At 35.1% G+C, this 17,789-nt stretch overlaps 1 protein-coding gene across 8 annotated transcripts in view; it reads left to right on the top strand.

Moving 5' to 3' along the window:
- Positions 1–17,789, top strand: part of mcf2la (mcf.2 cell line derived transforming sequence-like a) — an 80,940-nt gene that overhangs the window by 9,872 nt on the left and 53,279 nt on the right. Inside the window, exon 1 of one of the 8 annotated variants that reach the window (XM_073843303.1) lies at positions 8,307–8,680. The exons of the other annotated variants lie outside the window; for them this stretch is intronic. Coding sequence (XP_073699404.1) covers positions 8,608–8,680 — 73 coding nt within the window. The 5' untranslated portion in view covers positions 8,307–8,607. Of the gene's footprint in view, positions 1–8,306; positions 8,681–17,789 lie in introns of those variants that run through there. 8 annotated transcript variants of the gene reach the window in all.

The raw sequence follows: 17,789 nt of genomic DNA, 5'->3' as shown, positions 1-17,789 counted from the left end.
CTTGGTTGGTAAATCCTCCTACTTCACGTGTGACCTTTACAACATGACTACATAATGCATGAAGTCAAGCTAGGGCAAGACAAACATTTGTGGTTAAGAATTATATAAATGTTAATTTTTTTTAGAAAAGGACCAATTGTTTTGCTAGAAAAGACCCTTATTCCTATAAACTGGGATTATGTAGAGCTGTTTGAAGCTGCATTAAATATCCACGCTGAAAAACTCCTTCAGTGGCTGCGGCTTCATGACAAGCATCGCCATGTTTACATCCTACCAGGGTGGCATCTAGCGTTTTTTGTCTCTGCCATTTGTAAGCTCTTTCAGTAGCTCTTTTCAAAGGCATTAGGGCTAAAGTGGAGAGAATAAATACATGAGTCTAGTTTAGGAAATTTTATTCGTCCACAGACTATTCTTTTCTCTTCTTCGTATCGCTAGGAAAGCATTGAATCCTTACATCGCTTCTCTTGTTGCCCTTTGACTGAATATTACAACCAAAAGCCGCACAATGTGGCATTCTATCAGTATTTTGTTTTCCAAGATGGATATTCCAAGTTGTGTTGCGGTAAAAAATAGCAACAGGTAGCACTAGTAGCTAGGGCTGTGCAATATATCGAACGATATTGTGAGGCGCGTTTAGTCAATGAAGCCGGTGCTTTTATTAGTAGTAAATCTCCATCACGTGCGTTCCGCTCAGGTTCCGCTGGAGCGGCAATTGATACACAGAGACGTAAATCTCTGACAAGCTACGCCATATCGCGCTAAATATCGAATGCGATATTAAGCTCGATATGGCGTAGCTTGTCAGCACGTGATGGAGATTTACTACTAATCAAAGCACCGGCTTCATTGACTAAACGCGCCTCACAATATCGTTCGATATATTGCACAGCCCTACTAGTAGCTCACCCAGTGCAACCATTATACCTCAAATAATCAAATTATTGGCGCCTCCTATAGTCCAAAATATGTCTAAAACAATATGGCTTTTTAAAATACCATAAATCTTTCATAGGTTTTCTACAACATATTTTAGTAAGAGACATCATGTAATATCCAGGGTTCCCTTTAAGAAGCCATTTTTCTCGTGCATTCCTGAAGTTTCCCAGGTTTTTGAAAACTACAACCATATAAACACAAGTCTTCCTGTTTGGTAAAAGCGCATAAATTTAAACGGCATATGCTACCAACAGTAAGCACGGATAATTAAGAGAGGGGTGAAACAGAGGCCTAAACAGACTGTGGTTCTGTTGCAGTGTCTGTGCTGATTAAATCTGGATGATAAAGGGGGTGTGGTGACATGAACGTCCCCCGAGAACAGCTAACCGCTACTGCTAACTGCAGTCCAGACGGCCATCATCATCCCCCACAGGCCAGAGAACGTGACGGCTGTCGACACTGATGTAGGTTAATGATAGGAGATTGTCCCACTGGCATGACAGAATTTCCGGAGACAGAAAGAATCAAGGAAAATGAAAGAAAATCTAGACTAAAAAAGTGAAAGCACAATCTCATTGGTAAACAATTTAGTATGTTATTCAAAGGAAATCCCTGATCTTATGACAAAGTATTTCAATGCTTTTACTGTAATTATTAAGATGAAATGTTCCTCCTTGTAGCTTCAGAGCCTGCAGAGGAAGTTCCTGCATCCTTCTTGTTGTTGTTTGTTGTTTTGTAATAAACCAGACATGTTGTCATATTAATATCCTGTGGATATATTCATGTCTCTGTGTGTTCCTGGGACTACTTTTCTTTGCAGGTGCCTGTCTGAAACTAGCTTTTGTCTTTTTCAAGCTTGTTTCCTGTTATATTATAAAGGACACCAACAAAATAACTTGTTTAGGAGGGTTGTTCTGACCATTTTTAGCTTTAAAAATTTTGTTAGAATGTGAAAATATGTAATGTTTTTAGTTTCCTAAGCACATTTTATTTTCTTAGTCCCTGAACTGATATCTTAACAACATTTTTTTCTTCAAAAAGGCACATGAGTCCAATGATTGTTTGTGATTTGAAACTCATTTATCTCATGAATCTGATCATTGATGTATTTTTGGAGGACTGAGGGTTTGATTGGTTGCTGTGTGATTTTCAGATGTACTGCTGTGACCAAACCCATGCAAATACCCAGCAGTGATTGCATGAGACTGATCACATGACTAGCCCTTGTGTCTGTGTGGGTGACATTCGCCACCGGCATCATCTGAAAGGATGTTTTGATGGGTCAGATGATCATTGTTTTGGGCTTGAGTTGCACAATCATTCTCAAGTGATTTGAAAATTCCCACTTTCTGGTAAATTTGCGGTTTAATGCCCACTTCAGCATTTGGTGCCCTCAAATCTGCTGATTTACTGTATTCAAGGTTCTTTCTCTGAAGCTGATGATGAAATATTAACACAGTTTGGTTGTTTAAAACTGTACTGCTTCAGATTCAGGTCAAGTTGCGAAAGCTGGCTGTGGATTTGTAAGGAAAAAACACATTTCTACAGAAATACAAGAATTACAGGAAAACATCTATTATGAAAGACAATTTCCTCCTAAGATACGAAGAATCATGTGCTTTCCTAAAACGTCTCTCAGTAAAAATTCATCCTTCCCTTGTGACTCAAATAAGCACAAGACTTTGTTAAAAAGAAGTTTTTAAACACATACCTGAAATGACACAATATAAAGACTAATAAACATTCCTTTTTTTGTACTAATTATTTATAAAAAATAATGTGAAAGTTATGAATACAGGAATAAAATAAATACATAATTTTACAGAAATTTACTGAATTTTTTAAAATTAATATATACACTGCCGTTCAAAAGTTTGGGATCAGTAAGACTTGAAATGTTCTTTAAAGAAGACTTTTATACTCGTCAAAGCTGCATTTATTTGATTAAAAACACCGAAAAAAACAGTAATATTGCGAAATGTTATTGCAATATAAAATAATGGTTTCTATTGTAATATACCTTAAAATATAATTTATTCCTGAGGTGCAAAGCTGAATTTGCATCCACCATTACTCCAGTCTTCAATTAAAAATAACAACATTTATTCAAAATATAAATATTTTATAACAATACAAGTCTTTACTATTACTTTTTAGCATTTTAGCACATTCTTTCTGAATAAAAGTATTATAAATATAAATTTACTGACCCCAAACTTTTGAACGGTAGTGCATATTGTTGTTTTTAGCTTTTTATTTATCAAAGAATGCTATAGAAAAATATCACAGGTCCAAAAAATATATATATATATGTATATTAAGCAGCTGTTTACAAACTGTTTACAACATAAATTGGCATATTAGAATGATTTCTGAAAGATCATGTGACACTCAATTCTGGAGTAATAATGCTAAAAATTCAGCTTTGATCACTGGAAAAAATTAGATTTTAATTTATATTAAAATAGAAAAAAAAACATTTGTGCATCGTAATAACATTTCACTATATTAAATTTTTTCAGTATTTTTGATCAAATAAGCGCAGCCTTGCTGAGTAGGAGAAACTTAAAAAAAAAAACTTACTGATCCCAAACTTTTGAACAACAGTGTATAATATATAACTTTTAACTTTTTCGTCTTTTAGTTTTTCATTAAAATAAAAATATTGTATATTGTACTTTCATAATAAATATTTAGACTGTTTTTCTTTTTAAAATTCCTTGTTTTTACAGTAAATTTAGCTCGTGACAATCTTTTTCACGTTTTTCATTTTTGAAAAAATCCAGGTTTTCCAGTGGTAGTAATGTAGGATTAATGTTTATTAAAGGGGCTGGTCACCTTTGCAAGGGCAAATATGTTAGATAATGCATCTCATCCTGTTATGATTATGATCACTGAATGTGTTGAAGACACGATATGTTACATAATTTATGCACAATCCTGTTATTTTTAGCATATAAAGTATCGGTTTCATTTTCTGCTGAATGGCTCAGGGAAAACCAGAGCCTGCCAGAAACAGGATGTCTGACTGAAGTTACAGAAACACACTCCTGCTTTCCTCATTACAACGGCTGCAGCGCTGTAGCATTATGAAGGACAGCCATATGTATCCTGTCCCGCTAGACTCTACATTTATCTGAATCAATAGGCCTGGAGTCTATTTTTACTTTCTACTGACTGTATGTTCAGCGGACTGTAAATATGAGATCAGCTTTACAGTTCAATTTGAACTGGTTGTCCATTATTCCTCATTATAGGAATGAGTGCCACCACTAATATAACAAGCATGGAGTTTGAACTCAGTATTTGCAGTTATAGCAAATATAACTGATTACACTCTAATTCGGCAAGTTGATAGCAGTGAGTTTAATTCTTTACAGAGAACAAACATTAAGGGCTCATTTCTCCTTTTAAGTTTGCTTACAGTATTCTCTTCATAAAACATGGAATTCCCACAAATCTTACTGATTAACTCAGTATCTACACTGCAGTTTTATTATTATATTTATTAATGATGTTAGCATTATTTATATACTATTACAGTTAGTTCTTAATATTTTGAATTAGCTTTATTTTCAATTTTCATTTTGATTTCAAGTGCTTTTATGTTTTTAATTACAATTTTTTATTTCAGTTTTCAGTTTTAAGTTTTTGTTTATTAACATTTAGAGCTGAGAGGCTGTAGCTCGGTGGCATAGTGTTACTGATAAGGCACAGAAAGGGACATTGTGTTTGTCTTTCTTAAAGTGAATCCCTGCCTCTCTTAAATAATCTGTAGTGTGTGAGTGCCTCAGACAAGCATGGAGTGGGACACAAGATCTAAGAGAAGAGAGCCAGGGGATTTCCAGCGAGAGTGTCTAGAACTTGACCTGCATTTTAACGTCCTCCTGTTGTATGCGGCCTGTGACCTTTGGGCTGTGAGAGAGCCTTGAGCTGGAGATTGCATATCACAAAAGTCACAATGAACGTAAACTTTCCCAGACAGCACCAGCCCAGATATACCTTTCTGTAAACGTATCTGTGATATTGTCTGAAAATAGCGTGCAGTGCATTAAAAAGCATGACACGGTGTTGTTTTGTAAGTAACCGCGGTGCTCTAAGAATAGAGAACTTGTAAAAAACTCACTATGGAGAATATATTTAGTGACGCATTACTTTTCTAACTTTGGCAGTCTTTGCTACTGTTGTATTATTTTATAAGCATAAAAAGATCATTTGATGTGTCTAAATCTATTTTGTTTCTATTGATAGCTCTCTTGCTCTCTCTCTCTCTCTCACACACACACACACACACACACACACACACACACACACACTCTCTCTCTCTCTCTCTCCCAAGCTGAAGGGTTTTGAGTTCCATCAAAGGCTTTGCAGAACTATAGAGCTGTTTAATTCACAGCAGCAGACTCTCTGCACAGACTCCAGCCACAAACAGGTGGTTGTGTATGTGTGTGTGTGTGTGTGTGTGTGTGTGTGTGTGAGTGTGTGTGTTTTTTTTCCCAGGCTCTTTGTGAATACAGAATACAGACATGCAGCGCCTTTCACTCCTCTCTTATGGATTGCTTGGTTTCTCATATAAAAGATATTGAACTCTGTGTGTTTGTGTGTGTGGCATCCCTGCAGCTCTGTATGAGAGTGCACAGTGCAGAGTAAAAAAAAATATGAATAAACACCAGTCAAAAGTTTTTGAAGATTTTTAATGTTTCTAAGGAAGTCTCTTCTGCTCACCAAGCTTGCATTTATTTGATCCAAAGTGCAGGAATAACAGTAAAATGTTGAAATTTTTTACTATTTAAAATATCTGTTTTGTATTTGAATATATTTAAAATGTAATTTATTTCTGTGATTTCAAAGCTGACTTTTTAGCATCATTACTCCAGTCACATGATCCTTCAGAAAGCATTCGAATATTCAGATTTGCTGCTCAAAAAATATTTATTATTATTATTATTATTATTATTATTATTATTATTATGTTGAAAATAGCTTGGTAGTATTTTTTTTTTCAGGTTTCTTTGATGAATAGAAAGTTCAGAAGAACAGCATTTATCTGAAATACAAATCTTTTATAACATGATAAATGTCTTATCACTTTTGATCAATTTAAAGCATCCTTGCTAAATAAAAGTATTAATTTCTATAATTTCTTTATACTGACTCCAAGTTTTTGAATGGAATAGTATATAATGTTACGAAAGCTTTTTTTCAGGTAAGTGTTGATCTTTGGATCTTTCTGTTCACCAAAGAATCCTGAAAAGCACACACAACTGATTAAAATAATAATAATAATATATGTTTCTTGAACAGCAAATCTGCATATTAGAATGATTTCTGAAGGATCATGTGACAATGAAGACTGAAGTAATGATGCTAAAATTTAGCTTTGATCACAGGAATAAATGACGTCTTAAAATATATTCAAATAGAAAACAGTTATTTTAAATATTTCTAAATTTTACTGTTTTTGCTGTACTTTGGATCAAATAAATGCAGGATGGGGAGCAGAAGAGACTTCTTTAAAAAATACTGCAAATATTTTGACTGGTAGTATATTATGGTAACATCATATTAATTGTAAGATAAGATTAATTAAAACATTGCGCTACATAATTATCAGACCACTTCAACCAATCACATAAAAAAAATTTAAAGGTACATTTTTTACATTTAATTTTTAATCACATTTTCTTTCTTTAGCTTATGCAAGTTTAATTAGTTTAAAAATTAACAATTAAAATTGTAGATTAGTTAAGTAAGAGTTTATTTATTTGTTTATTTGTGTATTTTTTTATTAATAATAGTGTCTTTAATGTTTATTATTATTATACTATTCAGTAAAATCTCTTTTAGGTTAATCTATAATATAACACTAAAAAAAGTACTTAACCAGTACAGCACTGGTTGTATTTAATCTTAAATACAACCAGTGCTGGGTGAAATATGAGTATGAGAGTAAACAGTGCAGATAATTATTATTTTTTTAATTAAAAAATATATTATGTTGACATATTATTATAAGATAACAGCGTTAACAATTTTTTTTTGGTGTTACTATAGAATAATGTTCAATTTTTTTTTAAGTGGTTAACTACATTAGTTATATTAACTAATAATGAAAAGTACTTCAAAAGCATATCTTAATCTTTGTTAATGTTAATTTTAATCATACATTATTAAAATCAAAAGTTGTATCTGTTAATATTATTTAATGGACGTGAGCTGACATGAACTAGGCATGAAGAGTTATATATTTGTTTTTAAATAAAGGTGACAAAGATTCATAAATACAACAAATGTATTGCTTTTTGTTAGTTAGTGTTATTAAAATGCTATTAAGAAGCTACATGTTGAATTGTATTAATAAACATACATGGTCATTTTTTTAACTTAAATTTGTGTGTAATATGTCGTACATATGCAAAAGTCTAAAATAACATTGAAAATTAAACAAAAACATTGCATAAAACAACTTAGTTTAAAAATATTTTAATAATAATATTTGAATGAAATGACACAAATATTAAAAGGGATGAATCAAAATGAAAAATAAGGCAAACTATTTTCAATAATTCTAATAATGAATTTAATGTCATAATTTGTTATTGCTCTATTGCATTATTATGCATTTAATTTAATTTGTATTATTGGTGTGGATGGCAAAATCAGTGCATCTGCATTTTCACAGCAGTGCAAAATGAAGTGAAATAACAATAGTGCAAAATAAATAATGCAACAAAATAATTTGTTACATAAATTAGGTAACACTTTACAATAAGGTAAATTAGTTAACATTACTTAACATGAACTTAGAATGAACAATACTTGTACAGCATTTTTTAATCTTAATGTAAATTTCATCATTCACTAATGCATCCATAAAATTACAAGTTGTGCTTGTTAACATTGCACTGTGAACTAACTATGAACGACTGTATTTTTTATTGACTAACAATAGTGTAATAAATATTTATTGTTCGTTCATGTTAGTTAATACATTAACCAATTGTTAACAAATAACACCTTATACAAACAGCTATTTAATAAAGGAAAAAAATAAATGGATGACTAAATATTGTAAAAATGAACATGGAGTATGTATAGCATCATGATAGATGGAGTAATGTAGACAGTTTGTAGTTTGTGTGCTCCGCCCCTTAGTCCGGCCCTAGGATTTTGATTGGCTGTCTATTATTAATCCACAGGGCCCTGGCATCGTAACAAACAGAGAAAACTGCTGTCATACCCCTATCCCTCTCTCTCCCTCTTCCTCTCTCTCTCTCTCTCAAACCTGTTAGAGGCAGGACGATTAGAGAGTGTGTGCGTCCGTAAGAGCTTATCCTCTTCTTACACACACACCCACGCACACAGGTCGCTACAGAATTGCTTTCTGGTTGTTTAAGCGACTGCCCCGGGGCTTTTCCTCCCTTTAACTCCGCCGTCTGTTGCTTCTACCTGCACGTGTGTGTGTGTGGCAGAGCAGCGAGGGGTGTAACCTGATGCCGGTGGAGTTTGTGTGCCTGTTGGAGATGAGGATATGTGAAGTGCGTTGACGGACAGTTTAGCCTCGGTAATGCGCGGCAGCTTACGTGAGTACCGCAGGAGGATGAAGCCCCAGAGATAGAGGCACCTGAGACAGGAGGGTGGCCCGGGAAAAGGTGCACTCTGAGCAGGATGGAACTCAATCGAGTGTCCCTGCTCTGCCAGGACATTACCAGACTATGGCTGCAACTGAAAGTAATGACAGGTAGGAAGATAAACTAGTCTTTATATATGTATAAACGGGTATAAATCAGGTCAGATGTGTCCAGTTTGAATTGCTGTTTTGTTTTTGGCTTTTCTGGTGTTGTTTCATTACGTTTATTCAAACTATATGCACTCTTAAAAATAAAGGTTCTTTATTGGCATTGATGATTCCATGAAGAACCTTGCACATCCATTCAAATGCAGAATTTTATAGTCGAATTTTTAAATGTTCTTCAAAATGATTCTTTTAAGAACTGTTCACTGAAGTTCTTGAGGTTCTTTGGGAAACCAAAAATGGTTCTTCTATGGCATTACTGCAAAAACACCCTATTGGAACCTTTATTTTTAAGAGTGTAGAATCCAATACTTAGCAAGTTAACATTTCTATTACCTACATTCTCAGAAATAAAGGTTTTTATTGGCAGTGGTGGTTCCATGAAAAACCTGTAATATCCATGGAACCTTTCCATTCCATAAAATGTTTTTCATTATGCAAAAAAGGTTCTTTTGAATTTTTTTAATGTTCTTCACTGAAAGGTTCTTTGTGGAATCAAAAAATGGTTCTTCTATGGCAGAAGACGTTTTATTTAAACATTTATTTTGAGAGTGTAAGAGAGAGTTCAGTAAGCTTTTGAGTTAAAACATCCCTGTTTTGATTACATTTGCATATTCCCCTCTTAGGTTTCAGATTTTTATTTGTATGTTTTAAGTTTTTATAGACTTCACATTTAAATGAGTGAGTAAATTTATGTTTAACATACTGTTCTCATTAAAGTTAATGTTTCTCTTTCATACAGTGTTGTGATCTGAAATCTGTGTTTGGTTATATGTTAAACTTTCCCACAATTCATTGACTTTGGAGTTAAAATGCGACCCTGAATTTGAACGTAAACTCCCCCCTCCTTTTTTTGCGCTCTCAGATCGTGAGAAGCGCATTGTTTGTTGGTCAACGGTTTGTAACAGTTTCACCCGTGCTCATTGGCTCCGGCCATATGGGCGACTTTTGCCACCAGTCTGGGTTTATGCCAACTTCCAAAACCCAGTTGGCACCAAAGTTGTTTCACATTCAAAGCTTTGCTTCAAGTCTGTCAATATGCACAGCAATCGGGATTCCGCTGTGAATGCTCATCACAAATGCAAAATTTCAGTGTGTTTGCAAGTAATGGCAGAACAGAAGAAATTTGCTTATTGAATCTTGACTGGCGTGCTGTCGGCGTAACTACGACCTCAGGCTATACTGTATAAGACACTGTCAATTTAGTTTAGTTTAGCGTGAATGGAAATGTTGTGACACATCGAGTCATGTTAGGTGCTGAAATATGACGTTTAGCTGAGCTTTACTTATATGTTGCTGAAAGAACTAAAAGCAGCTTTAATAAGGGTCGAACTACAACAGATATATTTGAATGCTGCAGGGTGTGTGTTTTTTTTTTTTTTTTTTTTTGTAGGGTGGAATCCAAGAACACACTGTCTGTCTGGTATTAAGAGTATGTGGGGTGTGACTATCTATTATAGCTGATTTATGTGCATAAAGCTATATCTTTTAAAGAGAAAGTGTATTGTGATTTAGTATATGCTGTTATGCATGTTCTTTCTTTCTTTAAACTATATTTTTTATCTTTTTCTGAATGAAATTTGAATGGTGGTTGCCCAAAGCAAAAGTTGCCATCACAATGTCAGGCTGTTGTGGATCTATGCCAAGGCATTCCTGTGCAGTTGCTAAGGTGAGAGGTTTTTAGCATGTTGCTGTGCAGTTGCTAGGGTGTTCGGGGTGGTTGCCCAAATCAAAAGAGCCCACCCTGGTACACAGATATGGGCTTCTTTCAAAATAGCTTCGTAAGTAACAGCACACCTCTTTTTAGCAAGTTACACGATTTGAGACATAACAAAATTGTGACCCTGGATCACAAAGACAGCCATAAGGGCCTTTTTTTTTTTTAATTGAGATTTATACATCATCTGAAAGCTGAATACACAAGTTTTTAATTGATGTATGGTTTGGGCAGTATTTCGCCAAGATGCAACTATTTGAAAATCTGGAGTCTGAGGGTGCAAAAAAAAAACTAAATATTGAGAGAATCGCCTTTAAAGTTGTCCAAATGAAGTTTTTAGCAATGCATATTACTAATCAATACACAAGTTTTGATATATTTACGGTAGGAAATTCACAAAATATCTTCATGGAACCTGATCTTTACTTAATATCCTGATTTTTGGCATTAAATAAACATTTATAATTGTGACCCATACAGTGTATTTTTGGCTATTGTTACAAATATACCCATGCTACTTAAGACTGGTTTTGTGGTCCAGGGTCACAATTGTTGTAAGACATGTTGCAGAGGTAAGATTTTGTTTTTGAAAGATGTTTTGACTGCTAATGCAGTAAAAGCTGAATTTATTTAATTAATTACAATTACATTTTTTTTCTCAACACAACTTTTCAACTTTAAATAGAATTTTTTTTGTATGAATGTAAGTCTTTACTGTCACTTTTGATCATTTTAATGCATCCTTGCTGAATATGAATACTTAAATGACTTTTGTAGTGTACTGACAGTAGGGTTTACAGTACGATCAGCTGTAATAGTGATGCTTGCAAGCACTTCTAAAATCTGTGGAATTTTTTTTGCAGTGTTTGCATCGGTCTGTTATATTTTCTCACTCTTCTGGTTGACTGCACAGGGTTTCTTGTTGACAATTTTACTCACTATGATTATTTAGTAACCATATACATCTGGTGTGGTTGTTGTCTTCTGTGTCCAACTACTTTGGTTTTGCTAAGCACCAAGTCCAAAAACTTACTCTGCAAAATCATCACTGAGAGAGAAAATAGAAAATTGTAAAATCATACCCCATAATCAGTAACACACTGCGTTTATTCAATTAAGAGAGTCTCTGGTTAAAGAAAGACTCTGAACCTGTTTGTTCCATTTCAGACTACAATGACCTGATATACATTGAATTAAACTGTTAAAAAAGATGGGAACTGGAATGTAGAGAATTTGACCCACTTGTTGCCCATTTGTTGTTGATGTAGGGGTGTGTGTGTGTGTGTGTGTGTGTGTGTGTGTGTGTGTGTGTGTGTGTGTTTCTGATCTGTATCCTTCCAGCCTGACAGATGGAGACCCTGTAGTGCAGATATAATATCAGATGTTAGTGCATGAATTCTTCTGTCTGCTGTCCTGAACACACACCAGTCTATTCTGCTAGCACACACACAGCTAGCCTTTTTGTTAGCAGTTGGTGTGATTGTATAATTAAAATGGCACTGTTCACATTTGTCCATAAAGCTGGAGCCAGACCACATGTCTGCGTACATCACACACACACACACACACACACACACACACACACACACTCATACACTCACACGGTTACAAGGCCCTCATGACACTCAACCATGTGCACTGTTAATAAGCCATTTGGGACATTATTCGTTAAGTTGTTTGTGTGTGTTTTGAGTGTGTAAATAATGAGCTGGTGTGTAGTTTTGTGTAATAAAGATCAGAGAAGCAATCCATGTATGTGTGTAATGGTAATGTTGTGGATTAATGAAATTATGGTATTCAGTAAAGCTGCTTAATAGCTGAATCAAATGTTTTGTATCTAATTTGAATAACATTGAGCTAAGTTAAGATAAATAATGAATTGACATCTCAAGACTTGCTTTACAGTTAAAAAATATCATTTTATAAATGATGAATTTTGTAACACAGTTTTTCTTGTTTACAGTTGAGGTCAAAAGTTTACATACCCATTCATACAAAATGCATGTTATTTTTAATTTAGTACTGACCTGAATAAGATATTTCCCTTTAGAGATGTTTACGTATAGTCCACAAGATAAATTAATAGTTGAATTTATAAAAAATTACCCTGTTCAAAAGTTTACATACACTTGAATCTTAATACCTGAATAATCCACAGCTGTGTTTTTTGTTTAGTGATAGTTGTTCATGAGTCCCTTGTTTGTCCTGAAATGTTAAACTGGCCACTGTTCTTCAGAAAAATCCTTCAGGTCTCAGAAATTCTTTGGTTTCTCAACATTTTTGTGTATTTGAAACATTTCCAAGAATGAGATCCATCTTTTCACACTGAGGACAACTGAGGGACTCATATGCAACTATTACAGAAGGTTCAAACGCTCTCTGATGCTTCAGAAGGAAAAACAATGCATTAAGAGCCAGGGGTGAAAACTTTTTAAATTTGAAGATCATGGTAAATTATCATGGTAAACATTTTCTGGGAAACATGTAAGTACCTTCTGTAGCTTCCGAAGGGCAGGACTAAATGAAAAAAAATTATATTTAGGCAAAATAAGAAAAAAAAAAATTCCTCCTGAAGCATCAGTGAGCATTTGAACCTTCTGTAACAGTTGCATATGAGTCTCTCAACTGAAAAGATGAATCTCAAAAACAAACAGTCATTGTTGGTAAGGGTTCAAGTACACAAAAATGCTGAAAATTAAAATTATTTGTGGGACCTGAAGGATTTTTCTGAAGAACAGCAGCCAGCTTAAATGTTCAGGACAACCAAGGGACTCATGAACAACTATCAATCAATCCAAAAAAATACACAGCCGTGGATCATTCAGGTAACAAAACAGCATTAAGAATCAAGGTGTATGTAAACTTTTGAAACTTCTCTTGTGGACTATATGTAAACACCTTTTATGTAAAATATCTTATTCAGCACTAAATAAAAAATAATATGCATTTTGTTGGATCCCATTTTGGATTAACATTTTGCAGATGTTCTGTTGTATGACTTGAAGACTTATGCAAAAGTAATGTGGATAATGGATGAAGTCACTAATAACATGTGGCTTAGTTCTTAGCCTTTTTTGAATATATTCAATAAGCTTCACTTTGTTTAGAGTACACAAAGCATGTGGTTATTATGGAAATCACAATGCGATATGGGCGTGATTCTCATGTAAAGGAAGATGTCATGCTTACAGTATTGTGTGTGTGTGTGTGTGTGTGTGTGTGTGTGTGTGTAAATGACTCTCTTTGCTTTATTACCTGGCCTTTACTGTCTATCAGTAATGGTTTTTATATTGCACTCCTGTGTGTTTTATCCTGGACTGGTTCTTAGTAGTTCAGGCAGGTTCGGACACGACACAGCCGAAGAGGTCTTTAACAAAAACTGTAACATGCGTTTAACCTGGGCTGCTTGCACAGACATGAAGTACAAAGAGGATGTTTTTCTTTACACTGAATGTGTGTCTGCGTATTGGTATGTGTCTTGTTTTTCCATCCGAGCTGTTAGTGTAATGCTGAGGTTTTTAAGTCACTGTATCCAACACTCTCCTGTAAATAATGCAGAGAGTGGACATGACCGCAGAGACACGGAAAACATGTTGTCCTTATTCTCCTGCACCAGGAAACTGAGTTCCAAGAGAGGTGAGATTTTAAGGCTCACAATAAAAAATGTTTATAGCTGAATCTTATGTAATAGCAAGGAATTTAGATCCTGTAATCATAAACTACAATATGAGAGTTTTGGGATATTAGTGAGATAAGACCAGGGTTGCATGTAATGTGTTACATAATCAGCACTTTTGTTAATTATATTAAGGTAAAAAAGTCAATTAAATTAAACGTACACATTTTTTCCCCATTCAAGTCAGTTTAATAACATGCATTATAATTGTTATTTTACTTTTGTGAAACTAACAACATAATTGAACAAAAGACAGCTAGCAGTTTACTAAGACAAAGAATACTGGGATCTTTTAGGCTACAGTCCAAACTCAGATCTTCAATCACATTGAGGCTGCGGTCACGGCTCAACCCATCTGAGTGGCATTAAAAATGTAAGGCCTTGTAAAGAATACTCGTCTATCCGTTGAATGGCATTAAAATGAGAGCGTCTGCCCTTCCCCCGGGTTCTTCTGAATACCAGCACCCCACACTCCGATGCTGAATCGCTTTGTCAATGTGCGGTTGGCGTTATTGGCGACCGTGCAGGGCCCTGGGCCGCTTCTGTAGCCCTGTTATTGCTGCTTTGGTTTTGCGGATGTGTGAGAGGATGTTTTGTATTGAGTTTAGGCTCTGTGCCGTAGCTCTGTTGATTAAACAACCAAGAGATGAGATGGTGAATGAAATGTTGGACGTTGCTCAAGCCGCTTTCTCATGAGCCCAGCTGAGGCGACAGTGACAAGACTCAACACGTCCCCCTCGATCTCAATGGCCTGCTATTGTTTAATAGAAGTGATGGGATAAATGTAAATGAGAGACCACGTCCGGTAGTTGGATATAGAATGAAATCACAAAATCACTTCTTTATTTAGTTGTTTAAGGCTGTTTTGGCTTGTGTACAAGAACATTTGACAAATGTTTAATATTTGTTCTTCAAAATCTGTAATTCTCAAAAGACTATTGTAATTCTGCCCTGTGTATATTAGTATTATATTTATTACAGCTAAGTTTGAAGATCTAGAATTAAGTAAAGATCATGTTCCATAAAGATATTCTGTAAATTTCCCACAATAAAAATATTGCTAAGAACTTCATTTGGACAACTTTAAAGGCAATATTCTCAGTATTTAGTTTTTTTGCACCCTCAGATTCCAGATTTTCAAATAGCTGTATTTTGGCCAAATATTGTCATATCCTAACACAGTGTTTTTCAACCTTTTTTGAGCCAAGGTACATTTTTAATCAAAAAAAAAAATCACAAGGCACACCAACAATCGAAACTGTAAAAAAATGCACCTCTGTAGCCTATATTAACAAAATACAGCCATTCGAAGTGTCTTGAACAGGAATCAAATAAACACAAAGAAAAAAGTATTTTATGATCTTTCATATTTCTTCTTCTTTCAAATAAAAAGTGCAATTAACAATATACAGTCATTCTTATCAAAGTGTCTTGAATAGGAATCAAATAAACAGGCAATTAGCTATCTACTGCCAGTGCCACCTACTGATATGGAAGAGTATGACATGATTACTCTGCCGGTGTCACTAGACAGCGCAGACACTCGACAATGGCACATTATTCGCAGACAATAACTTCTTAGTTTTCAAAAAATGTTTTAGACCAATTAGGTGAAATTGAATAATTTCCCACGGCACACCTGACGATCTCTCACGGCACACTAGTGTACCGCGGCACAGTGGTTGAAAAACACTGTCCTAACAAACCATACATCAATGGAAAGCTTATTTATTCATCTTTCAAGTATAATTCAATTAAAAAATCTGACCTTTATAACTGGTTTTGTGGTCCAGGGTCACATATTTTTTATGAACTTAAAGCGATGGTTCGGAGTAGATTTGACTACATTGCTATGCACTCCGAAGCCCATCTAAACACCCCATCCGAAGTTTTGTTTACCTTAGTCGAACATTGACGGAGATAGCCGAGCTTGTCGAATGGCTTGCTACAGCCGTACATGGTACATGTGATGTATCTCGTAAATTGCACCACTAAACGTGCAAGTAATCTTACCAAACTTCTACAGTAGTGTAAATAGGGCATGTACTCACAAAACGCTGCATTGGAAAATTTGTAAGTCCACCATGAGTGTTTTAAAAACAACTGTTACCCGATCACTACTAGTCTCAAAAATCCAAAATGGCGACACGTCAACGTCACTTCCCTGGTTTGGGAAAAGCACGTAAAAGTCCACCTACTATGTCTGTGTGCATGTCAACTTCCTGTCTGAAAGCGATGCATCTAACAAAATATTAACAACTTAGTTTCACATAATCTTTTTTTGTGAAATTATTTTATCAACAGAATATCATTGCATTTGTCGTTAGATGCATCACTTTCTGACAGGAAGTTGACATGCACACAGACGTAGTGCAGACGTAGTGAAGTGACATCGACGTGTCGCCATTTTGGATTTTTGAGACTAGTAGGGATCGGGTAACAGTTGTTTTTAATACAGTCATGGTGGACTTACAAATTTTCCAATGCAGCGTTTTGAGAGTACATACCCTATTTACACTACTGTAGAAGTTTGGTAAGATTACTTGCACGTTTAGTGGTGCAATTTATGAGATACATCACATGTACCATGTACGGCTGTAGCAAGCCATTCGACAAGCTCGGCTATCTCCGTCAATGTCCGACTAAGGTAAACAAAACTTCTGATGGGGTATAGGCCTATGTCACGCAACAATTGAATATCAAACAATGTCTCTGAGTGGGGAGACGGCAGTTCCGGTTAGCTTTTTACAATGGTGGAGGCCGATAAATACCGCTGGACCAAGTCTCTCCGTAACTTGCCTGAAGTCACCTACGACGACGTGGTTCGGATTGTAAATGAACACTCTCAAGTAGAAACGTCCAAACTTAGGAATAGTTTGCCGAAGGTTTTAAAAAAAACACACTAACATAAGTAAGTCTTTGAGAAGAGAATTAAACCGTCAGGTCACAGCAGCTAGGCCTATAAATCACATGTATTATATTCTGAAATACTAATTTGCATTGCAGATTATGCAGTTTTCTGTTGCTACGTGGGCGCTCAGTTTTTTTTTTTTTTTTTTGACATTTAGCCAAAATATAAAGATTCAGCGCTTCACATAAGCAATTTGGTTGTCTCGACAAAAAATGCTAGACTAAGACAGTCTTCTCATCTCCTCGAATGCAAAAAAACATTAGCCTTTATAAATACAGTGCTGTATTATAAATACAGAAAACATGTACTTTTTCAATCAACAGTTCTTTATTTACCTTAAGTCTGCAAACAAGCTGAAATGCTTCAAACTGCGCGCCACACTTCATTGACGAGAGAGGCGGGAGGAATAATACGGTTTGACTGACAGTTTAACGAGCCAATGGCGCCACGAGGTTTAGTGGCGGTGGTGTCGCTTACTGACCCAGGATCAGTGAACCGTGGCAGTTATATTTCCGATTTGAGCTTAAAGTATAGAAAAATATATAGCTTTTAGCTTTTGTTGACGCTACTTGATCAAAAAAATAGCTTAGCTACTGAAAAGCTATTTGATTCAGAAAACAGCGAAGCTACCACCACGCTACTGAGAAATGTAGTTAAGTTAAGCTAGAAACTAGTTCTATTTCCCTACTCCGCGTTCCGGAAGCAGGAAGTGAGACATAGGCCTATTTAGATGGGCTTCGGAGTGCATAGC

The sequence above is a fragment of the Garra rufa genome, chromosome 6 (assembly GCF_049309525.1).
Source record: "Garra rufa chromosome 6, GarRuf1.0, whole genome shotgun sequence".
NCBI classification, from domain to species: domain Eukaryota; kingdom Metazoa; phylum Chordata; class Actinopteri; order Cypriniformes; family Cyprinidae; genus Garra; species Garra rufa.
Note: the sequence above shows the minus strand (reverse complement) of the source record. Positions and strands in the feature narration are given on the sequence as shown.